Raw genomic sequence first — 25,861 nt, 5'->3', positions numbered from 1 at the left:
GGAGAATGCATTAATTGAGCCGTGATGGTGATTTATATGCAGCTATTGACAAAAGTATGCAGTGTATCAATCAGCCATGTAGATGTCATATAGTTTCACACTGAAAAGCTTTAATAGTGTACCATTAGTGCTTCCATTGACAAGATGTACTTGGTGGACTCATGCTGGAGAATGAGCCGGCTGCTCAGCAGCAGTGATGGTGATGTCACTCTGAAGGCAAGGCACCCTGTCGGAGACAATGGACTGTCCTAGTTGATGCTCCACTGGGGAAGGGTCACTGTTAGCTCTGCCCATTAGTGCGGCAGATGGGCTTGAAACCTGGCCTTTGTCAGCTGAGGAGCACCCAGAAGTCCCACCCCTATCAGCGGGCCTGTCATAAAACCTCATGCAGTCAGCAGCAGAGCCAGGGGTTATCAGGGGATAGGAGGGCCCTGACACATGGATGGGTGGGGACAGATGTTTCCTTTTTAATCAACGTGGTCCTCTACTGTATAGTTATATGCACCATGTAGGGCATTAAACCGGGAGGACAATGAAGAATTACAAATTGTTAAAGCAAATGAGCATTATTAGACATTATTCCATGCATTGGATTATATGCATGGAATGAAATGGTGAAAGATGCATTAGAGGCTTCCGAGGAGACTTTTCACATGATAAATGTTTGAAGTAGAACAGCATGACACGTCTGAGATCAATATCACAATATAATATTAGTGCGACATCTTCATATGACTTGTTTTGTCTGATCAATACTCTTTAAACCTCAAGATATTTAAGTTTACATTGATCCTCAACAAACCCTCACATTAGAGAAGCTAGGACCAGAGAACGGTTGCCATTTTGCTGTGAAAATGTCTAAAAATGATTGAGTATAAAAATAGTTGCTGATTAATCTCCTGTCTATCAGCTAATTGATTCATCTGCTAGTCATTTCAGTTCTATTCAACGGTGTTCTGCTGTCATCCCTCAGACAAAATCTATCAGACATGTGAAAAAATTGCGGTTTCAGAATTTTGTAAAACATAATACTGTAAATTCATATTTTAGCAATATAATTTCACTCAAAGCTGATAAATGATAATAGTGTGCAATATTCCTTTAAGTAGAGGCCCTTCTCATTGAGGGTTTAGTTGAGAATTGCTGCAAAATGGTGCAAGATTGAAAAAAGTCTTTGAATAACAGAAGAAGACAAACAGTGATGTCAGGTCCTAAATGTTATCAATAAGGAAAAAGTGACTTATACATCCTAAAAGACAAACAGTGTGTTGTTAACAAGCCACTCAGACAATATGAGTTCAAGGACCAGTGACCTCAAATTCAATATTGTCAAGTCTATAAGCTAATTATGACCTGGAAGGAAAACAGGTGACATGCATGACATCTTTATCTTATTTTGGTTTTGCAAAGACTGCATCTGCATGCAGTAACACTGGCCACTGGGTCAAACTGGGAAATAAAATTCTTAGGGCAAGACTACTCCGCTTGCAAACTACTAAACAGATGAGCAAACAATATTCAAAAGATAAGGATGTGATCACTCTTGAGACGTTTTATTTTTTAAAGAACATTTTATTGAAAATCAGATTGTCAATGGAGTTGAGCTTCAAAGTGGTCACACATAACTTCCTCTTTTATGTGGGTGGGTGTGAGTGTTTTCTGTTGTATTTTTCAGTGTTCACTTTAAAAGGTATGGTTCAGTTAGTTTTTTGTGGCTTTTGAGAACTGAGTTGTGCTCATCAGGTGGGAGGTTAACAGGAAGAGACTAGGCTTTTGAATGGAAAAGCTGCTCCAGCCTTCGGCCAGTCCATCCCATAGTATAAATGGTTTATTGTTTGTTGGCTGAACAGATGCATATTTGCTTAATTTCTAGGAAGCAGGAAGAGCTGGATATCCTGTAACATTCAAATCCCCACTATTTTGGAACAAATAGCAGAGTTAACATTTTCCTTTTTTTTTTTTTAAATGATGAAAGCTTTAAATTCAATCTTAATGTGGTGAAACTTGACAGAAATGTTAGTACAAATGCACTGACAACACTTCTACTCACTTAATGCACTTACATATTAAACACTGCTGTAAAAGCCTAAAATTTGAAAAGTGCACATGTACAATATCACTGGTCTGGCTGTGCCGCCATACGGCACTAAATGCGTTTTCTTTACACGGCACACAATGGCAGAAAATCAACGGCTGGACATATTAGCAGCCACAACGAAATAGATAAATGTGACAAACGCATCCTAAGTCATCTGAGCAGATCAGCCTGTCGGGACAATGCTGTTATGTCATCTGTTGGTTCCTAGAGATTGTGGGAGCTTAATTGATTTCACATCGTCTAAACCAACAATCAGCAAGTTACTAAATTATATATCAAATACTTAATTGAAACTGTACCTTTTGTACTTTATTTATTGTATCTCCAAATGCTGACAAGAATCGGTCAATACAAAAGCCACGGTTTAAAAACTCTTCATGTAGTCTGTATAACATGTATCTTGGCCAAACAGTTAATCCCACGTCCACCACAACACTTCGTACATGTCTCAAAATAAGCTAATTTGACCAAAACAACAATTGTCACTTTGGAAGCATATGTTGTCACTCATAACACAGTGATATAAAAGCAGGAACAACAAAGAGCATTACATAAATGATGAACTTCTATCTTTGAAGTTTAAATTATTTCTCACATAAATCAGTATTTCATTATAGAATAAGAATATTCACTTTATTGAGTATTTTTGTTCGTATACAGTAATTGTGAAAAATAAATGGTTGAAACAAAAAAAATTCCTGAAATGCCAGTGGTGCAATAATAATAATTACAAAAGGGAAACCCCATCAACAACAAGTACTGTATAGTATAATAACTCATACTAAAATAACATATTCGGATGAGATTTTTTATATATTGCAATATGGTTACTGCAGAAATGTACATTTTCCCTTTTGTCATCTTATTTTTATCAGTTTTGAGAACAATGTTAGGATATGAACAAGGTGTTGCAGATGTATAGTGTTTTGCAGTTGTCTGGTTTGTAAAATGTGGTCATTTTGTGTGAAATCAATGACAAATTATTCAGTTAGATCCACATAAACGTCTGTTTCACAGACTGTGTGTAGAGTCTTGACAATGTGACTTTAATTTTGACTAATGCAATGAAAAAGAAACTTTGGCCTTGTGCCATTTACTGATGTATCCAGGCAAGTGAGACAACTGCTCACATGTGTATGTAGGCGGAATACAGAAGAAGAGACAAATCGTATGTGCTACGTGTCTCATGGAGCACTCAAGCCAAAGCAGATGTTCTTACTATAAGCAAAACATATCATCTTAATTCATGAATTTGATCCACAGTAGTGTATCCAATCATACAAAACGTATGCAGCAAAAGTATGCTGTATTTGCATATCGAGTTACAAAAGTAAATTGATATGCAAATACAGCATACAATCTTTTAGGTCTTACACTAACTAACAACAATACAAACAGCAATAACAACAATACCGTTAAATTACAATTCTGTTCCTTGGTTTTGGTCTATTTTCTGTATTGGTCAAGTAATGATATCTTTGATCTATTTTTGAACTGAATCATATGGCTCTGTTTGATGTCATTGTTCAGTCCACTCCATAAAGTCACCCCACAAACTGAAACACACATGCTTTTAACAGTAGATTGCATAAGAGGTGGCTTAAACATACAATATCCTCTTAGATGATATCCCTCGTCTCTTTCATTAAACGTTGCAAGTATGTTACAAGGTAAATTATTTTCTTTAACTTTAAACATGAATTGTGCAGTTTTGAATGTTAAAATATCCATAAATTTCAGCAATTGTGAATAAAAAAAACAGATTGGTTTGATCTTAATACCCGGTGTGATTTATTATCTTAATTCTTTGTAGGTATTTCCCCAAACTTCCTCACAATATAACATAAATGGTAAAATTAGTGTGCAGTACTGAGTATATAAAGGATTTGGGTTCAAGATGTATCTAGTTTTGCTTAATATACCGATACTCCTGGCCATATTCATGCACATATGTTTAATTAGGGGCTTCCAGCAGAGTTTATGGTCTAGTCATGTATGAAGCAAGCCTATCACTGCTTTTAACACAGACATGGTATTAGGCTGGAGCATAAAGACTGGTATTCAAAACCAGTACTTTAGTCTTACTTAAAATGATTAGTGGTAATGATAATGATTAGTTTAATTCATTGTTCACCTGTATGGAAATAAAATGCACATCTCTGTATTTTGTTACAGACTATGTACTCCATAACTCACAGTAATCAATTGATGCTAGGAGAGGTTGGTACCAATTTCAGATTGTGTCTCTTTTTTTGACTCCTAACAAAAAGGACCCTAATATACAAGACGACATATTGGATCAATGTGGCTAATCTGGCCTAGTGTGTGTTGTTAACTGGTCACTTTTATATAACCAGTTGCCTGGGCCATGTTTTTGGAACAAGCCAACATAGTAAATCATATTATTGCAGTATTTCACTTAGTGATACCTTGTTTTCCTTTTTTTCTCCAGACTCTCTGGAGCTGGTCATCACCACCACACATCTGTTAAAACCATCTCAACGTTCAGTCATCATGGAGCTAGACTTTGGACATTTTGATGAGCGAGACAAGACATCCCGTAACCCGCGGGGCGGGCGTCTGAATGGACTTCCCAGCCCTACCCACAGCGCCCACTGCAGCTTCTACCGCACGCGCACTCTGCAGGCCCTCACCAATGAGAAGAAAGCCAAAAAGGTGCGCTTCTACCGCAACGGAGACCGCTACTTCAAGGGCATCGTGTACGCTGTGGCCAACGACCGATTCCGCACCTTTGACTCGTTGCTGGCTGACCTCACACGCTCGCTGTCTGACCACATCAACTTGCCACAAGGTGTCCGCTTCATCTTCACTATTGATGGCACACGCAAGATAGTCTCAATGGATGAGCTAGAGGAAGGTAAGCACTGCAACCACTTACCATATCTGAGTTAACGCATCATGAGAGGAGGAATCTTTTGGATTGTCATTTTCTTTGTTCCCTAGTAGATCTGCTGAGTTTTTTGACCACCATTTTGAAGATGATCTGCAGTTTCAAGTCAGTTTCAGATTTAGAAGAATAACATTTCCAGTTCTGAGATTAGAAGTCTTATCTTTTTGGTCTAGACTCCTGTAATCTCTTCATATCATGTATCGACTTCTAATCTGAGGGGTTACTTTGGGGCAGTCAAGTGACATGGTCCACTTCTCTCAAGTGTTTGCAAATGTTGCTTTTTTTTAGGCTATTAAGAGGAAATGTATATGAGAATTTCTTAAAAAACAAAAAAGCTTGCTTTGTTTGAACGAAACAGCCACCTTTACATGACAACAACACCACAACCTGATACTCATTCAACATGCAACATTGTATTTTATGGGTCTGCAGTCAAAGATTTCTTAAAACCTGCTTGTAAAGCTGCGAGCAGGTTTTTTATCTTGGCCTTAATTAGACTCACTGGTCTCAGTTTTGGGGCGTTTTTAGCTTTAGACTCTCGCAGGGGTTCATACTGAGCTGTAAAGTTGGCTCTCCACAGCCCAGCATGGGATTAATGGTACATTAACAGATCATATTAGCATTTAATTTATAAAAGAAACCTCCAGTCACAAGTTGAGAGTGAGTTTTTACTCTCAGCATCTCCATCAGTATCCATAGTAACAGAGGGTGGAAAACCCAATTTGAAACTGCACCTTTTTGTATTTTCACTTATTGTGGAGTTTTTGATTCAGCACTCCAAGGTATTTTACATAACAACATATTTCATGCTGTTACTGATCAGTCTGATAGGTGAGGTAGTGTAAATGAGTTAGTTAGTGTTTGTTAAGACACCAGACAAGATGATCCATGCATTGGCTGTGCCTGAGGAAAGTCATATTTCATAGAAAACCTTTGCCTAGATGCAGCAACGTACATTTTTGATATATAGCCATCAAATAGATGTTTCTAAAGAATAATGTAGAAGACCCAGTTAAATGACCCACGTTTTAAGTCCTGGCCCACTTTGAGATTGTTCTAAAAAAATGGAACGAGGTGGACAGAGTGAACTTGGGCTGAAGCTAGACGATAAACTGCAGCTTAATTTGTTCAGAATGAGATGATCATCTCTGCTCCTTGAGCTGCTTAAGAAAGATAGGAGTGTGCGTGTGCGTCTATGTGCTTTTCTGCATGTGTGTGGGGATTGCAGTAAACAGGGAGCAGCACAGTAAGCATTGTGGGTGGTGGGGGGGGGGCATTTCATTGTGCTTCCTCTTGTGGGGTATAATTAATTGCTCAATCTCCTCTGCACTGTGTAATCCTGTTCTATGCCTTTTGTCTTTGCCGTAATATCTCCACATTTGGCCTAATTGTTGCCTTCTGGATTCCTCTTTTGTCTAAATTTCTCTTTCTCTCCAACTCTCCTTCTGCTGCATTTTGCTTTTACTTTAACTCTTCTCCCTGTCGGAATGGCATGATCTGCCGTAAAGACTGGAAGTCGATAAATGGCGATGAAAATAGATTATTTAGAGAATTGGATGAAGATGGGCCAACTAAGGAAAAGTACACTTGTGATAAGGCTGTAGAATATTTTAACTACCTGATAGATTTTTTTTTTTTTCTTTTGAAAATGGTTAAAAGAATGATTGGATCCTGTATGACTAAATAATGTCGTACAGGGAGGTCAGGCTTCAACAGAGACATGCAGGTGTGAGACACAGCAGTTTTCATAGTTGTACAATAACACAGTATCTGTTCCATTATTTCAGATGTCTCATTTAATGAAATTCTCTCATTGTATATGCATTTCATGCCAGGAAATTATCTTCTCAACATGAACAAGAAATCTGTTTGTGTCCTGTCTGAAAAGGATTTTGAAGTTTACTTTAAACCACAAATATCCACATCACAAAAACATGTTTCCCAGTGCAGTCTAACCCACCAGATACTGTAGCATTTTTTTGTGTTCATCTAGACATCTAGACATATAATCCCAAGACTCCTGCTGTTCTCTCAACACGATGGGGATGAATGGCATTTAGTTTGTGTGGAGATCTTAGGATCAAAAGTAACATTTGGATAAACTAGCAACATGTCTCTGAAGAACCAATCTGGTTAATCACAGCCTGTCTGGGAACAGTTTTTATTGACACCTAATACAGCATGTGCTATTTTCTAAGTAAAAGGAATTTTAGTTATGACATTAGATTGATGTCAGATGAAATCCAACATGTGAAAACCCAAAGATTCCCCCGCTGGTCTTGTTATCTTATACTTTGAGTTCCTGCAGGTTTGAATGTTTCTGAGTGGACACCTCAGGGAGTCTCGGGTGTCAAAGTTGAAGAGCTGAGGGTGTTACAACACACTAACCTAATTTTTCTTTGCCATCACAGGGGAAAGCTATGTTTGTGCATCAGAGAACATCTACAAGAAGGTTGACTACACAAAGAACGTCAACCCCAACTGGTCCGTGAATGTAAAGGCCTCAGCGAGCCAGAAGAACATGCAAGCCTTTGTTGCCAAAGCTGCCGGAGGAGAGAGCAAGGACTTTATTCGACCCAAGCTAGTGACGGTGATGCGCAGCGGCGTGAAGCCACGAAAGGCTGTGCGCGTCCTGCTCAATAAGAAAACGGCACACTCCTTTGAACAGGTGCTCACCGACATCACAGAAGCCATTAAACTCGAAAGCGGCGCAGTCAAGAGGATCTACACACTTGACGGAAAGCAGGTATGTCTCACCTTTAGCAGTTTCCCAGCTTGCATCATAATCTCAGGTAAAAAACTATTGGATCATATGCTGCTGCGAAACAATCGCATATGAAAAACTAACCTTCTAAAAACAAAATGTTCCAAGCCACTAATGCCTTTTTTTGTCTGCATTTGTTTAATGGAGGACAGGGCCTTTTTGTTCTAGGAATAACTGGAACAAGGGTGGTACAGTATGTAAACAAAGCTACTTTTAATAGGAAAATGTGTGGTCACGAATGAGGACAGTTCATCATTCATACATCCACACACACAAACACAGCCAGGTATCAGGATCAAAGTTAAACAGGAAACAAAATGATTTGCTTAAAATAAAAAACCCGAAACAATCGCATTGCATCTTCAGTGGTTTAATGTAACATCCCGTACTTTCAAAACGGACCCAGTATGTAGAGGACAAAATGTGGGCTCCTACCCTCAGTCAACAGCGACACAGACAGTCAATGAGAACCTCAAGCATCCATGAGAACAACCTGTGTACACAATGGCCTTGTCTGCAGTCTTTATTCTGACTTTAGTCTTTGGCAACATACTCTCCTGTCTTGTGGTGCATGTCATTGGCATCCTGTCCACCAGCCTTTTGTTGTGAAGTTAGTTTTTAGTCACTGAAAAGCTCAATAGTCCTGGGAAGTTCCATCTTCCACCCACTATGGTAGTTTACAAAAGGCCAAACCCTGTATTGTTGTGTTTGATCATTTTGTCCCCATTGTTACTCTGTTTAAGAGGGTGCATTCTGGGATATTAGTAAATCTGTGAGAATATGGGTCTAGAAAACCTTAATAAAATGTGAATGTAGCTACTGTCAACTAGGACACTGAAGCTAGTAAATTTACCTACTGGTAATCCTTGCAACAACTGATCTCAGTACAAAAAAATGATCAGCTTTTGTCACCAGACAATGTATTAAACTCTGTGGCACATCTGGATTCTCAGCTTGAATTCCAATGTTGACATGACGAGGATAAAAAATACACAAGCATTTCATGTGTTATGTAAAAGGAGCCACAGAATAAAGGGCAAAGTGTCTTTACCAACCTTGACTATTCTCTGGTGTTGAGTTAACAGATCCCTTAGCTGTTGTAGCCAAACAGAAATCAGGCCACTGGCATCCCTCTGAGAATAAAGTTTAGTTTCCTCTGGCTGGCTGTGGGCAGTAAAAACTTGCATTGACATCACACCTGTATTTTATAAAAACACAAGAATGTTAAAGGTTATACAGTGTATCCTGAATTAACAAATTTAGATGGAGGACTTATTTTATTACCATCAAATATTGCATATCACTGGCAATAAACAATCTAAGCCGGAAAAGATGTACATCAGACATTCTTTATTTCTCAGAAAACATTATAACTCATCCTAATATGCATTTGGTTTATGGCTAACTTAGACTACCGTTGTTATCTAATTTGCTTACCTGCTGCTACCTACCTCAACCAGCAGGATATATTTATATTTCTAAATAAGTCTCTTTTTGATTCTGTGACTTCTGTCCAGTCTTAAAGTGCTCATATTATGCTTTTTGGCTTTTTCCCTTTCATTTATCGTCTTATATTTCTTTTTGTGCACGTTTATAGGTTTACAAAGTAAAAAGCCCAAAGTCTACCCTAAAGGCACTTACCATCTCCAACAGAAAACGCTGTTTACCAACTGCTCCAAACTGCTCTATTGTTGTTCAGACTTTACTTCCGAGACGAATGTGCGTCACTTTGTAACACACGTTTATAATACTCGCCTAGCTGCTAGCGTGACATGACCTCATACTCTGCTTCTGACTGGCTGGTAGTCCTGACCTAGGTACTACACATGTGCGACTCCCAACAAAGATGAAACAGAAGTGAGGTGCCTCACTCTGTCGCTAAAACAGAGAGCTCAACACACAGGGTGAAAAGAGGAGCTGCAGATATGGGCAGTACAACAAAAATTAGGTGTTCTTTTAAAATTATACCATCAACCAACGCATTCTGGTATTATAATTCAACCACTAATTACAATTATGTACCTGAAAATGAGCATAATATGAGCACTTTAATGTTAGATGCTAGATAGTAACAGGCAAGGAAATGCTTTAACATGTTTTGCTTTAAAGACAATTAAGTGCAGATTGTGAGAGTGCATTCAATAGTTGGCTTGGCAACAGTCACATTTAAGCTGTCGCTCAATTCCATACTGCTGTCATAATCAAGTGCATTCATTTCTTGTGTAGGCTGGTACTTCAACTAAAGCCTTACCTTGAAGATTAACATATGACATACTGTGTAATGGGACACAGCTGAAAATGCAGCCTATATAAAAGCACAAGAATGGCAAAAGCTAATCAAATAAACAATATGAGGCACACAACATGCTTTAACTTTGCCTAAAACTCACTCCCCGGGGAAGACTATAGTTTTCTCAACACACTGGCTAAGCTAAAAGGACATATTTTATTCATAGTTGTGCTTTATTGGCGCAACTATCATGCAGGGTCACCCACCTGGAAGACTGTGGAAAAGTCTGTGACATGGACCCTAAATAAAATGTGTGTGTGGTCCAACAAAATAGAGTGCAGTGTCAGAATGTGGTCATACAAAAAAATATGAAGTTTTTGTGCAGTAGGCAGAACCTTTTTGACAATGGGTTTTGAAAAACATTCAGCAACCATGATAAACTGTGTCTATAAACACAGGTACTGGTCTATCTTTTCTCTTGACTATTTCAAAACTCCGCACCTGTACACCTGTAACTGACTACACACATCAAATACCTGTGCTTTCCAGACTACTGTGACTCACAGTTAATTAAGAGAGGCGGAGATGCGGAGCAAGCGTGAAAGCATGTGTGGATATGAACATGGACATCTGTTCTCGGTCCTCTCTTTGATATGGTTAAATGTTTGCTAATTCTCCTGTTGGGACCTTTTTTCCTGTATTATTCATTACAGATGGACTGGGATCGGGTCCTGCTGAGCTCCTTTTAGGTGTTGTCCTTCTTAAGTTGTATTTCCTCCTGTATTAATAAGGCTGGAACCACATGTGTCTTGGAGGAAGGGGGATGTTGAAATGATAGATGGGGGGGAATTTGACTGTAATGCTCTCTCCCAGGGGTGCAGTCTGGCTGCCCCAGGTCTCATACTGGTTTTCCTACAGAAAACACTTCTAAAATGTTTGAATATTGTAATTCCCTTATGGATTATGACTTATATTTTGTATGATTCAGTGTTTTTATCTATGTGGTTGGGCTGTGGTTTGGTTTCTCTTCTTGCCATGCATTTTTTTCTATCCATTTTTAATGACGAGTTTCCACAAAATTAATTGAATAGCAGCCAAATGGTAGCTGTTTCAATCAGTGCATATTGATTTATTTGTCATCACTGTAGATATGGATGAATTATTTCAGGATTAGTGTCCATTGGTGTGACTCGTGCCAATTTCATTGCAATGCACAGAAATGTGAGAAATGCTGCACACGTTATTGCGGTGTCTTTGTGTACAGAGGCAGACTGCAGCTGCTCTGTGGTGGAGGTGATATGGTAGAAGCAATATTGATGCAGTGCCTGCCCCTCCCTGACTCTGCGCCGATCCTCCTCTTCCCATTCCATTGCGATAGCTGCTGGGGCCGGTTGCTAGGAGACCACATCCCAGGCACAAAGAGAGCCCAGCTGGTGTGGACTGGTCTCTCAGATACCACATCCTGTAGTGGGTGTGAGAGTTTACTATCAATGCAAGCCTTTGGTTTGGGAAAAAAAAGAAGAACATAAAAAGAATTACGTCATGTTTTTTTACCTGTAAACATTCCATCATTGGGTACGAATTGGAAGCACAATGGACTCTAGTGTGTGCATATCAAGTTTTAAAAGCTCAGTTTGTGACAGAGATGAGAGGTGATCCAGGTTTTCTTATCATTTTTGAAATCCCTACTTTTCACACTTGATCGTCCTCTTTTGTCTGTTGCTGAGTAGACTCTAAAAAGAGCCTGCCCTCCTCTCTTTGTCAGTGTTGTGAACAAAATCACTCCCATTTTCCCCTCAATTGCTAGTGCTTCAATCAGGAAGGGTGGGGCCAGTGGATTCAGGAGTCATTTTCCATTCCTAGAGCAAATTAGGATCATTTTATTTTTGCTGAGGGGGGGAAAAAAAATAAAAATAATTCCCCATGCTTAAATAGAAAAACTACTTGGATTTTTGGTTCTTGATTTACCCTAACTGCTGCTAAATGCTACATTGAATCAGAGTTTATTTAATTGCTGACAGCCATTTTGTATTCATTCCATTTTGATAGAGGTGTCTGCATCGGAGAATAGTTCTGATTTGCTGATCTAAGATCCACTGCTTGTTTATCTGAATTGCACTTTGGCATGGGTTTCAACTAATAGATGCCAAATCCAAATGTCATTATTTATGAAATATGTTGAAGGTACATTGTGTTGCAGTGCAAGTCTGCAGCATTGGGAAGAGGCTCTTTAGTGGATTTGAGTGCCCATCATTATGACCTGGTTTAGAAATGAGGTTTGCATTTAATTCCTTTTTTATAAATTGATTAGTCAACAAAGAGAGGAAAAGAAATAGATGCTTCACGCACAAGGTCACACTGTCATTGTAGGAGAACAAAAGATTCCAATTTGCTTTAAAAGTTAATAATTTGCAGGAAGAAATTATTCACTGAATGGGATATGGATACAGGCATGGGTTTAGGGCTTCTTAACGACTTAAATGCATCCGGTAATAGGGAAGAAAAGCCTGCTTTTCCTTGGTTATCAGTGCTCTTGCAGCCTGCCTGCTCTTTGCCATGCTGCAGAAGCAGTTGTCATGGCAATAAGCTCCGCCGTGATGGATTCAGTTTGTGACAATGGCTGTAATACGCTGAGTGTGCTCTTTACATTGGGTCTTACCTGCTTGCCCTCTGTTTCTCACCAGTCAACACAGCTCATAGCAGCCACATTTCACTGACACACACACACACACACACACACACACACACACACACACACACACACACACACACACACACACACACACACACACACACACACACACACACACACACACTCACATACACTGTGTTAAACAGAGGCAGACAATCAGGCTGACAGAAGAGGGGCGTGGTCCCCATGATGAAACATCTCGAGCAGGCATGGTAGCCTGTATGCTTCCTCTGTGCCTGAATCCCCTCGCGTACCCCCCCTTTCCTGCTCAAGGACCACATCAACAAGTGAGCATGACCAGGGGGGAAGAGGAGGAAGCCCGATTTAATAAAGCTAAGGCCACATCAGTCAGCCAAATGGAAAGCCTGCTTCCTCAGGGTTGGGGAGGGGTGGGGTTAAAACAATATCAGGCACCAGCTGCTCCCCATGACTGTGCAGATATCGTTGCCTAACTGGCTCATCTGCGCTCCAGATGCATTCAGAGCACCTCCAGTAGCACACAGACACTGTACCAGTACACCGAGGTCACAGACAGGTCAGAAAGGCATCCGGCAATAATGATCATGTTGTGCGACTGCTGATGCTTAAATATCGTCTTCCTTTGTGATTTGTCCTTGTACTGGATTCGACTTTTGTCTTGTAATTATATCTGAGCCGTTGCTACAAAAGCAGACAACTGGCTACGATTGCCTTTTTATACTTCATCTGTGTAACCCTCAACTGAAATAGACAAAATGGAGAAAGTGTGTATTTTGGAAGAATATTCCACTCAGTGCAGAAGCACTGATATTGATCAGGTTTGTGTGCCTACAGTGAAGGAAATGGTGTGGGAGTTTCCCCATGGGTTTGCAAAGCAAGGTCTTACTGGCTCTTTTTCAGCCTTTATCTTTCTATGCCTCTGCACCGGCATAAATAGTTATCCCTGTTTTCGGATTGTCCATCCCATTCTCGTAAACATGATATCTCAGGAACTCCTTGAGGGGACTGATCTGCAGGAGCCTTTTGAACACACTGAAGGATGTGAGTCTGCTCAGGAAGAACAGTCTGCTCTGTCCTTTCCTGAAGAGGGCTTCAGTGTTGTGAGTCCAGTCCAGTTGTACTAGTCCCCCCTCTCCACCTCCCCTCCCTGGATGACAACCAGAACACGGGACCTCCCGTTTCTCTGGTAGTCCATCAACAACTCGTTGATTTTGCCTATGTTGAGCTTCAGGTGATTGTCGTTGCACCATGTGACAAAGCTCTCTATCATTCCTGTGTACTTCTCTGTAAAAAAAAATAGTCTCTAATTGAAGACAGCATGTTTCTTACTGGATATTGTTCACTGGAATCATATATGTAATTATTGATAATTTCGCCAAGAAAAAATACTTAATACCTTTTCTTCTTTTTTTAAATTGCCTAAGTTTTCACATATTTTACATATAACTTGTATCTGGACAGACATGAATGTAAACTGCCACTTGACTGGTTGGCGGAGGCATACAACCTTGAGGTGTTAATTATAGTTTACACGTCACTTTTCCCTCACATAGCTCGGTAATGCTGAGACTAACCCATATGATTTGCTCACATGAGATTCGTTTTTTGTTTTATCATCTATTGTTCAATCATTCTATCAATATTGCTCTGACTGAGCTGCTGAAAGGATGAACTGAAGTCAAGACAAGCAGCTGCTTACAGAAGACAAAAGATGCATGCGCTTTCTTTAAAAATGTTTCCTGCTGCTTCACACGGAAGCTGTAGCAAAGAGCTGCAAACATTATTGAGCCAAGATCTTTGTTTGGCAGATCAAATTGTCAATTAGCTTGGCATTGATTTGTTTAAACAGTTTGAGTTACACCTGAAACTCTTTGCGTCACAAAATAACATACATTTTTACCCTTTTTGAGACACTGCTCAGTCCAGATTAGAATGAAACATTACTTTTCACACTGTGGTTGTAGTACTACACAAGTCATATTTACATATTACCATATTTACAGTGAAACAGGACTTCTCTGCAAGCAGAGGAGGAGGATATGTCATTTGCTTTGCTCTCTCATTTATAACCTGCATTCATGTTTTGTTCGATAATGGATCAAATCTGTATCATACAGTGCATTAATTATAATAACTTTCATAAAGGCCATGATTTACAGTATGGTGAATTTCACTGTAGCGTGTTACCTTGTGGTTTAATGAATGAATCCTATAATAGGTAATATGTTTTAACATTCGACTGCCATGGCCTAATGACAGGACTGCGGCCTGTGGATGAACGGCCGGAGTCGGGCCAAAGGAACTCTGAATAATTCAGTTGTTTTAGATGGTGGGTCCCTGAATAGCTGCTGGTGGTGTTGGTTGTTTTTGGGGGGTCATGTGGTCCTGACAGCTGCTGAGGCAGAGATTAAGGACAGGCTTGGTGGGACAGAGGGTGGGGGGCACCTGGAGTCTGGAAGGAGCCAGTTTTTCAGAAAACCACAACCGCCTTCTTCCAATAAACAGACAAATGTATATACAGTAATACATATATACAGTACACAGTATATGTGTATGCTCTAATGTGTGCATTGCATGTGCAATATGTAAAATGTGACAGGGCTTTAAGATAAATGACATCATGTCTTCTCATATTGTCGTCCTAGATTCTGTTGCCAGGTGGGTTTGATGACACAGTTGACTGACATTTTCAAATTGAGAGCGGATGCTTCTTAACCTATATTCAAATGTTCCCAAGCTGGCCTGCCCTTTCCTCACTGCCGCCATGTTTCAAAGGCTGACATTTTACATTTGATCTGATCGCATGCAAAGCAGAGCAGTTTTCAACAACATTTCTATCAACCGTAAACAGATTTCAGGCCAGAATTCACTGTGACAATTAATCAATGATAGACATCCCATGTGAGAAGAGACACAAAGTTATGTTAGTATTAGTTATGTGCACATGCAAGCCAGGTTTTGGCGCATGTTTCTAAGGGACATTGGATACACACTGTACATTAATTATTTGTGAGGTTAATGATGCAAAGAGCCACTGGTCAAAGATCTACACTGTAACTGCACAGATAATGTGGATCTTAAGTGATCACTGTAGGGAACAGGATTAGTAGGATTGCTTAGAAGGATTCAATGTTTTTGCTAAGAACTCTTAAAGAGGATGAATGTTTCTTTTGTAAAAGTTCCTTTGCAAAAACCGACCTCTTTTGAGGTATTTATACTGAACCTTCATTGAACCTTTTCGTTAAGTGGACTAAGCTTGACTGTGAACTAATAAACGCTAGTAAAAAATACTAGTGCTGCCTGTCAGAAACCAACTGAGAGGACACAATCTTAATTTCAAATGGAGATTCTGTTAAAGCAGATTAAGGTATACGTCTGTTGGATAAACACTTTATCCCTTTAATCAGCTCTGTTCTTAAAGCTATTAAAACGTTGAATATCCATTACCCTCCCACTCCATTCCATCTCCTCCCCTCCACCCGCTGGCCTTGTGGGGGAAAAGAGTGCTTCCTTAATGCTTCCATCTTATGATTAACTGTCAGGTGCCCTCGTTGCCACACAACAGTTTAACCTAATGAAAGTAACATGTATCTAATCTCTCTAATGAAGGAAACTTACATTTTCAGCCTTTTAAAGTGGGCTGAAAAACCAATTAGATACTGATCCCTGGAGTCAAGGCACCATCTCTACCTCAGCCGGGATCTTTTAGGCCTGTATGCAGGGAATCTTGTGGGACCCAGACAGGGGTACAGCTGTTGGATGCCTCGCCTGCGAGTCACCACCACAAACTTTTAGCTCGTTGAGCAGGACAGAGAATCAACATGGCAGCTGCTGGGGTGGGGTGTTCCCAATTTATCTGCAGCTCATAGTTAGGATGTGTATCACAAAGGAAACCATGATGCATCTTGACTATCCTGGCAAACGTCCCAACACGGGGTAACCTTTCAGGCCATGGACCTCCTCTAAGTGACCAACAAGAGAGGCTTGAGTCAGCGAGAGTCTTGTCTTTTTAGAAACTTTGCTTCAAAATGTGAATAAAGCCAGTGAGTGAGCTGTAGTTTAATTAATGTCTTGATCCAATAATTCAAGTGAAATCACAAATGTCATCTGGTGTTGAATGGCAGACTGGAAACAAGGCTGAGATACTTTGTGTCAAATCTCATCTGCACCAGGAAAATAAACAAAAACAACCAAGGAGAAACACATCTTTTAGCTTGAATGGCTTTAATAGGCGTGGATGAGCTGGTAACGGCGCCTATATAATGGGGAGCAGAGGAGAAGGTGTGGCCCAAAGACATCTGTCCACTCAGGCCATATTGTGTCAACAGCTGCTATAGAGTGAAAAAGACCCTGGGGAAGGAAGTTGAATCATTTACACATTACAGCAAAAGTGTAACATTATACTCTCTGTTTGGTTTTTTTTGTGCCTTTTTGTGTGTTTTGTTAAATGCATCTGCTGTACCTAAAGGCATGTTAACATGACAAGTAAAACACAAAGGTGCCTGACTACTACTTAAAGCTGACTAAATCCTTTTGGCTGGCAGACAAGGAAAACTTTATTCTGGGAATTTATCCAGATTAAAGTGTGTTTACAGTGTTCATCAACATTTTTTGTTTCTTACTAAATGCTGCTTCCTCTGCACAGCAATCAGCAATGCTTCCTTATGCTGGAAATGCCTGTATGGATTACATTTAAATCAGACTAATTACAATTTAAATTAGGCCTGAATTAACATTTTGAATGCATTTTTATTAATTTATGAATAATAACAACATAATAAGATTACTATGAATGGATTAACCTCTCTTGGCAATTGCATAGTCTAAGGTTCTCTCTCTCTCAGAAAGTGCAATAAAGGCATTGATTAGTGATTAAAACTGATTTATTTTAAGCTATGCTTGCTGTGTGGCTATAGGGATGACACTGTTGGTCTGTCGGGTCGGTCCACCACTCCGCGCTAAAATATCTCAGCTATTGGATGAATCTGGCACACACACTCATGTTCCCCTCAATATAAATTGTAAGAACTGTGGTGATGCAATAACTCTTATCTAGGCAACATCATCATTTAATTACCTTCAAAGCTAATGGCGTTACCATCAGTTTGTTTTTTAGCTAATTAGAAATATTAGCATGCTAATATGCAAAACTAAGGTGGGGAATGTTGTAAACATGAAACTTGCTTAGCATCAATATTTTAGCATTCACAACATCAATGCGAGCATGTTAGCATTTAGCTCAAAGCACTGGTGTGCTCTAAGCACAGCATCAAAGAGCAGCTAGGGTTGCTTTAAACTCTTATCTTTGATACAAATTGATGGCATGTTTTTGAGGGTCTCAAGTTTTCTGTGTTTTGGCCTCACAGGTCACCTGCCTTCAAGATTTCTTTGGGGATGACGATGTCTTCATTGCATGTGGACCTGAGAAGTTCCGCTACGCCCAGGATGACTTCTCTCTGGATGAGAACGGTGAGCGTGACAGCATGAGTCTGTATTTTACATCATAGACGTAGTCAGACATGGTGGTGAACAGTTTATCAGCTTTGTGCAATATTATTGTAAAACCATGGTAAACACACAGTATGAGCTTAGTATTCATGCAGAAATATCGACCAAAAGACAGTAAAACATTATAGTTAAATATAATGAAATGACACCTGGAGTTGTCCATACACATTAAAACAGCACAATAGTTTTAGAATAGGGGTTAAATAAACTTCCATGAAATCCTTAACATTCAATTTAAAATATTTTTTTTAAATGCTGCCCCTTTTCTCCAACATTTAACTTGAAAACCTAAAATGTATGATGTATGATGTGTTTATATAAAATGACAATGTCCAAATAGATTGAGAGCTTAGTTGTTCCTGGGGTGTCATTTAATATATCAGTCCCATCAGGGGCTCTTCAGACTTATCATTATGGATATTTTTGGTAAAAGAAATTCTATTCACTTACAAAGCTGTGTGCTAGTGAGGAGGAAAATGATGCATGTGAGAAGGAGGCCAAGAAAGAGAGAAGTCTGATATCAGCAACGGGCAGCAGGGATAGGAAAAAAGGTAGAGAAGAAGAAGAAGAGCCATTAATCTGTCCAGTGACAGGTTTAGGCCAGCTGATCTGTTGGTGCTGATACTGCTGAGAAGTCGAGGAGAGATTTGTAAAACCAATCCTCTCATAGAGCCTCTCTGCTCCCCGCAGACCTGAAACCCCTATTTTTAACAACCCACTTCCACCTAATGTCCCCTCCTCGAATCGTTCAGTATCTACTAAATGTCTTTTAATCTTACACAGCGCTGAAGCAGGGCAGATTTGTCATCATGCTCCCTGCATCCTGTCTCTTCCCCTCAGTTTCTTGTCAAATCTTTGTAAAATGGAGATGTACATTTATAATGATCTGGGTCATTTGCTTTCAGCAATGGTACCAAAGCTAAATTGTTTCATTCAGTCTATAATAACCTTGGGGCAATACTACAACGGATTGACTGGAGCATCCAGGCATCACTGAGATTGCCTCAGTGGAGTAGTAGAGGAGAGAGCCCTGCATTATGACAACACACCGATCACTGATGATTTCTGTTCAAATCCAAACGTTTTGTAAGGCAATTCTCCCTAAAAAGATAATAAGTTACCTTTTGATATTTTTTCAAGGAGTGAAGATTCTATGGATGCAAAAATCTGAGACATATACAATGAAATGTTCCCTCTATACTTCTGTTTGGGCTAGAGGTTAACTTTAAATGTATTTTTCTCTTCTGCTCACACAGCTTTTAAGGTTTGGCAGAATAACCAAACAGAGATTAAAAATCCCTTGTGGTTATTTGTCACATTTCTTATGTTAAATACTAGACTATGAAGGACATGCAGACATAGAGGAGCCTGTGTACCTGCAGCTCTGTTTATGGAGCGACAACTTCAGTTGAGAGGGAATCTTCGCAGACAGACTCGGGGCTATTTCAAGACCACTGAGTAGACTCGACAAGCTGCCAGTCTGAAGCATTGTCAACGCCGTGGTGGCACACCTTGCAAACAATAGCACATGAATGTACGTCTGTAACCAGCAGTGTGTGAAGGTTAAGAGAGAGAAGACAGAGAAGACAGACGTGGCGCGATCCCAGGAGACGGAGGGAGGACAGATAGTATAATTAGCATCAAAAGTGGAAGAGATAGAGGGCGGGGGAGGAGGGGGGGGGGGGGGGGGGGGGGGGGGGGGGGGGGGGGGGGGGGGGGGGGGGGGGGGGGGGTAGGAAATTGCGAGCCTGAAAGTACAAATAGAGGGGAAGATGCAGAGGGAGGAGTAGCAATGTCTGGAGTCTGTGTACCCTGATTAGTAGAGTGACCCAGAATACACTACATACGTTTTCATATGATTTATAGAAATGTTTACGGCAATACATGTCCATTCATACATGTTCATTCCACATTATGGAACAGTCTTCCAGAGGTTATTAGACTGGCATGTTCAATTGGGGTCTTTAAATCGAAGCTTATGACTTACTTATTCACTGCTGCGTATGAGTCTTTAATGCTCATTTATCCTTGATGCATTTGTATAGTGTTATTTACTTTTTACTGTCTCGATTTTAAATTTGATGTACTGTTTGTATTTAAAGTGTATTCTTGCTGTAAAGCACTTTGATGGAAAGCGCTCTATAAAAATGTAGTATTATTATTATTATTATTATTATAATTATAAATTCACAAGCAACAGATATCACTCTTTAATAATAGCTTTTAAACACAGTATTATAAAGAAGGCAAGCAAACTATTTACAGTTCAATGTTGTCTAAACACAAGCAGTCAGACTTTACCGAAATAAAGAAAAAGGTAAGATCTGATCAAAGAATAAGTAAACAAGATTCTACTAGTGCAGTGTTTCAGACAGTTTTCACAGCTCAGTGCCATGGACCCATTTTGGTCACTTTTGAGGTTTGATTTACAATAATCAAAGTGTGGAGCCCTACCAACCTTCTAATTGTCTTGCTTCAGCATGTTTAAGACTGATGGATACAATAACGTGGCCCTCATTGCCCAGTATAAAAGCCTGTGTTCTCTCAGTGTGGTATGAATTTCTTAGATGAGACGTGGTGACATTCTGCAGAAAACCGTTTCTTCATACTCGTTGTATTATGTTTATTTATTTATTATGTTTTGTCTCCTGAACATGCTTTTGCTGTGGGCCTTCATAAAACTGGATGTGTTTCCATGCATTGTATGCTGCTACAACCCAAAACACAAGGGCAAAAGGGATTCAACACACTGACATTGTAATGAAGCAGTTAAAGCCATTATCATTTAGAAAAGTAACAAAAATAATTTGGTTCAAGATCACAGCAGCTGGCTTATCAAAACTATATCTAGTCAGTGCGTTGGTTGCTTCATTGTGTTCTTATATTTTTAGACAAGTCTGCATCAAGATGGCACCAGAGTTGAAATCATTATCTAAAAGGTCCATTAATCAAAATATCAAAACAAAAAAGATAGAATAAATCTAGGCAAAGTTCTATCTCTATTATTTTTACACAGATTTTAAACAATCTGTTTAAATTCATATTTTCTGAACCAATATGATACATGCACCTTATTCTTTCACTTTAGGGAAAATTGTGTTTTCTAATTCTCTTTTTGCTTCTTTCCACAGAATGCAGGGTGATGAAGGGAGCCAAAGCTCAACGTGGTTCAGTTAAGAGTCCCGGTCCGATCAGGCGCATCAAGTCTCCTGCTGAATCGAGTGAGCCCATTATTATCGCACCCACACTGTAGCGCTTCCTGTTTTAAAGTACAGCAGAAACTGACCTCCCCTTGTTCTATAAATCATAACAAAGAGCTGGTGGGAAATAAAACTAGGCCATTTCTGTAAAAAAACTTACAAAATATAATAGAAGAGTGATAGGGACCAGCTCCTTCGCCTTTGACCTTCCTCTGAAGGGAATAGTTAACATATTGATGATTTCTGCTTAAGGGTCAGTGCATGATAAAAGATTTCTAAAAGTACCAATAAAGCTTGCTTCAAATTAGCAAATTTTTCGAGATGCTAATGGGAGAAAACCTTTTTTTTTCACTCTATAATCTGAATTTTGTTGTCTGGAATTGGAAAAAAAAAAGACAGAGAAGGAGTTAAAATTCTGGATCCTTACTCTGTTGTCTGGTTGTGCTTTGACATCTGTAGTCAGACTGTTTTCACTGGGGGGTCCAAACAATATCAGATCCTTAATCTCACAACAACACCTCATAAAACCTCTCTAATACTTGAGAATGGGGACAGTTAAGAATTCAACCTTTGTTCGTTAAAAGTAATCTGATGAGATCTAGGATAACGTTGCTAGTGCAGATTCTCAAAAAAAAAAAAGATACATGAATAAAACATGAAAAGTAAACAAAGACAGTGTAAACAGCTTTCAGCTATATATTTGACAATCGGCCGTTTTAACATTTAATAATATCCGGGAGGCAATTGAACATAATAGAAACACTGGTCCCTGCTTGTGCTTGAATCTTTTATGTGAACAGCAGCTTTTGACACCGAAAAACATTGCTATGCCCTGCTATCATATAGCTGCACCATTAGCTGGCTGAACAGTGCCATGGAATCTGATCGGTTTACAGGCATGAGCAAAAAAAAAAAAAAAAAGCTATTTTCTTTGACAGCTTTCATGTAAACACTCAAAAAGATATGGCATATATTTTTTTCCCCTCTTGCTTCACATAACCGGGTCAAATTATACAAGTGTTATATATTTTGTAAAACTGTTAATTCCCCTACTGGTTATTGGTATGTACCATGATGGCACACCCCTATAGAGGTTTTGGTACGTGTTCTTAAAGCCTGTTTAAGTATGTGCAGTACAGCATGACAGTGTCTCCAGCATTTGAAAGACAGAGCAGGTGAGGTATTTAAATCAGAAGCAGGTAGTCCTAATTTTTTTGTTTGTTTTGTTAACGCTACTTTACACGATAGGCGGGGGGTTGGCGCCTCCAGCACTGTGGGGTCCCTCAGTCCTTCAGCGCTCTTGAATATTTTATTGATTACTGTTGGGACTGGCGGCCTTTGAAACAGCAGATGGTTGGCCAGCATGCTGGGGAGGCAGTAAACTTTGAACATTACCCACCTTTATAATACCTGAGAGGTCAACAGGGTGACAATGGGGTCATAGCAGAGAACATGGTTGTGACTTGCATAAGTTAACTGAGATTACAGGACTGCTTGTAAATAAAGCTTATGAAAGTATAAATCATTTATAAAGCATGTATGAAGGGGAGGGGAAAGAGTCCTTAATAGTAAGTATGTTACACTTCCTATGCTCTGCGCCTTTTGCTATGAGTCTGTGTGAGGTTGCAATAAATCTTTTAGGATCTCAATCTTTTCCGATGACTTAACATATGAATTAAAAGCTGCAAAAATAAAACCACAACAATGCAAAGCAAAATCTATTCATCCATTCAATGTCTGTTTCAGTTTTAGCCTTTCCTGGCGTAAATTTAAAGCATCACATACACAGAACCTGTGCAATATTACAAAAGTGAAATCTATTTTAGGTATTATTGGGATTACTATTGAAATACCGATATCTAGACTGATTTAAAAAAATAAAATAAAAAACTATAAACTGTTTGTTGCTATCTGTCTCTGAATGCTTCCCCTGCCTCTGATTGGTTAACAGCTAGTATTGAAGCCTCTTGTTTTCCGCCAGCTCAACAATAGTTGTGCCTGTGCCTTGAACCACGTTCCTGCGTTCCCTAGCAAATCAGTCTAAAATACTCTATAACACCGTCTAATTTACAGAAGTGTTAGCTGCTTACCAGCACTTGCTTTAGACTTTAACATGACAAAAACTACTTGTTTTGGGGTGCACTGGGTTTAAGGAGTTGAATGCATTGAAAATGTGTTTGGCGTGGCCCTGGGATGGCAGCCCACACCGAAACACAGTGATCTTTATTTTAACATCGCCACATTAGAATAAGTTTTCTACAGAAGACAAATGACCTGGACAATTTGGGCAACCCTTACTGTATAGAAAAGGTTATTCTGCTGCAGCTGAATGTTTGGTCTCTAAATAAAACAGCTGCACTCTGTGTGTGTGTGTGTGTGTGTGTGTGTGTGTGTGTGTGTGTGTGTGTGTGTGTTGTGGGTGTGTGGGTGTGTGTGTGTGTGTGTGTGTGTGTGTGTGTGTGTGTGTGTGTGTGTGTGGGGCTCATGTTTAGATATACAGATTTTAAGATTCCAAGATAATAGGACTTTAAAGTGTTTAAACAGCTTGTAAAGTCTACATTTGTAAATGAGGCTGAATGGTTAAATGAAGCCAGTGGCATTAACAATGAAACGTTGTGTTTTCAACACTCATTGGCTCAAATTTACGCTGGCCATCTGGCTCATAGTCTTCCGAATTCTTTTCATCTCTTTATAGACAAAGAAAAAACTCTTTTTAAAGCACTTAACACACACAACTACATCACATCGCTCTCAGATATAAACACAATGTTCCACACAGAGGGAATCCTAGCAACGTGGCAGACGCAGAGTGAGTGAATAAAATGTCTAAATCTAACAAACGGAGAGCTTGTCAGCCACCTAGACCTGGACTGACAGCGTCCCCCTACACTGAAGCCAAATGAGGCCACAGTTCAGGAATGACTTTTCTCCAGAGCCAAGGAAAGAGGTTTAGTCCTCTCTTGCACACTTTCCAATCCACACTATCGTTTACCTCTATTTCTCCTGTTTCCCTCCCTCATTCGTCCCTCTTTCCCTCTCTTCTGTGGGCTCTCTCAGCCAACGGGACGGGCTCCAGCAGCCAGCTCTCCACCCCAATTTCCAAGCATTCCCCCACCTCCACCCCCAACAGTCCAGGCCTCAACAACAAGCAGAAGGTACTCGGACCTCACTCCCTCCTCTCATCTTTTTTGCCCTTTTGACTCCAAATCCATCATTTATTTTTGTCTTAACAGTGAATTTACACACTTGATCTTGCTCCTCTGTGTTTGCAGGATCTCTACTTGCCCTTATCTCTGGATGATGATGACTCTCTCGGTGAATCAATGTAGACGCACCTCCTGCAGCCTCCTTTTTGGCCTGAAACACAGAAGTTTTTATACCTCTGCTGCATTCCACCTTCACTCACAGTGCCACCTGTTGTCTATGAAAAGCTTTCTTTTTCTCTTTTTAATGCCTTAGCCTTCAGGGCTATGACACCATTTGCTGCTTGAGAATAACACAAACCATTTTGTTTTGTTTTTAAATCTGTTTCGACCACATTGTAATAATCTGCTCACTGGTGTTCAGACGTATGTTTCTATGTGGAGATAACCACTATTTCTCAAAAAGGGCACACAGTTCACTGACCAGCAGATTTCATGATGTAAAAATGTCACTTTGGTCTCAAACCTTTTGTTAAAGGATGCACTCTGACTTTTAATATTTCGGTCATAGAATTCTAAGCAGCAAATGGAATTTTTTTAGGGGTGTTAGTCAGAACTAACTTTTTTTATCACTTGTATTCGTGACGTTCCTCCATGTCCTCCTGTCCTACGGTTAAAGGTGTGAAAGGTAATGGTCCCTTGTTAGAGGAAATCTGCTACTCCAGACAGTCTTTTTAACCCGTTGTAAATACTGTGTATAGCTATCCATCATAACATCTCTGCCCAGTGTTCATTGCTGTGCTTCTATGACTTCACTACATATGTCCGTCTAACATTTGATCAACATGATGCAGGGTATGGTCAAAGTAAAAGAAGAGCCAACAAAATGAAGTCCCACCGCATAGGGTGAGGATGTGTGGGATGCAGCTCCCAACTGAAGAGGATTATCAGAAGCCAACGCCTCCTCAATGAGAATTCATATTCCCAAATGAACAAGGGTTTATAAAACCATAAGATGACACTTTTTACTAAAGCACCATGTCAACGAAGGCCTCAAAATCCTTAGGTTAATCTTGTCTAGTCAAGGACAAGGAAATAACAAAGAAAATGCATCCCACAAGGGCCTCAGAAGTCTTTGTGTTGGTGTGTCCTTTGTTTAGACCCTCTACGTAGACAGTAGGCAATGTATACCCTCTGTGTTTTCAATTTTCACACACTGCAGTGCATGTTATTGCTGAAAGATTATGAAACTGGGCATCAAAAAAACTGATTTGGAGGACCTAATGGTACATAAAAACAACCAAAGGAAAAAGAATATTAGGTCCTTTTTTAAAAA

At 39.7% G+C, this 25,861-nt stretch overlaps 2 protein-coding genes across 2 annotated transcripts in view; both read left to right on the top strand.

The window, feature by feature from the left end:
- Nucleotides 1–25,861, top strand: part of LOC116700230 (neuronal migration protein doublecortin) — a 26,630-nt gene extending 769 nt beyond the window's left edge. Inside the window, exons 2-7 of the mRNA XM_032533237.1 lie at nt 4,551–4,976; nt 7,421–7,755; nt 18,041–18,143; nt 21,314–21,403; nt 24,440–24,537; nt 24,655–25,861. Of these exons, the coding sequence (XP_032389128.1) occupies nt 4,613–4,976; nt 7,421–7,755; nt 18,041–18,143; nt 21,314–21,403; nt 24,440–24,537; nt 24,655–24,711 (1,047 nt within the window). The 5' untranslated portion in view covers nt 4,551–4,612 and the 3' untranslated portion in view covers nt 24,712–25,861. The remainder of the gene's footprint in view (nt 1–4,550; nt 4,977–7,420; nt 7,756–18,040; nt 18,144–21,313; nt 21,404–24,439; nt 24,538–24,654) is intronic.
- LOC116700228 (calpain-5) overlaps nt 23,273–25,861 on the top strand; it is a 22,766-nt gene continuing 20,177 nt past the window's right edge. Inside the window, exon 1 of the mRNA XM_032533233.1 lies at nt 23,273–23,285. The gene's annotated coding sequence lies outside the window, so the exon portion shown is untranslated. The remainder of the gene's footprint in view (nt 23,286–25,861) is intronic.

This window comes from Etheostoma spectabile, chromosome 13 (genome assembly GCF_008692095.1).
Source record: "Etheostoma spectabile isolate EspeVRDwgs_2016 chromosome 13, UIUC_Espe_1.0, whole genome shotgun sequence".
Taxonomy (NCBI): Eukaryota; Metazoa; Chordata; class Actinopteri; order Perciformes; family Percidae; genus Etheostoma; species Etheostoma spectabile.
This window is presented reverse-complemented; position numbering and strand designations above follow the sequence as displayed.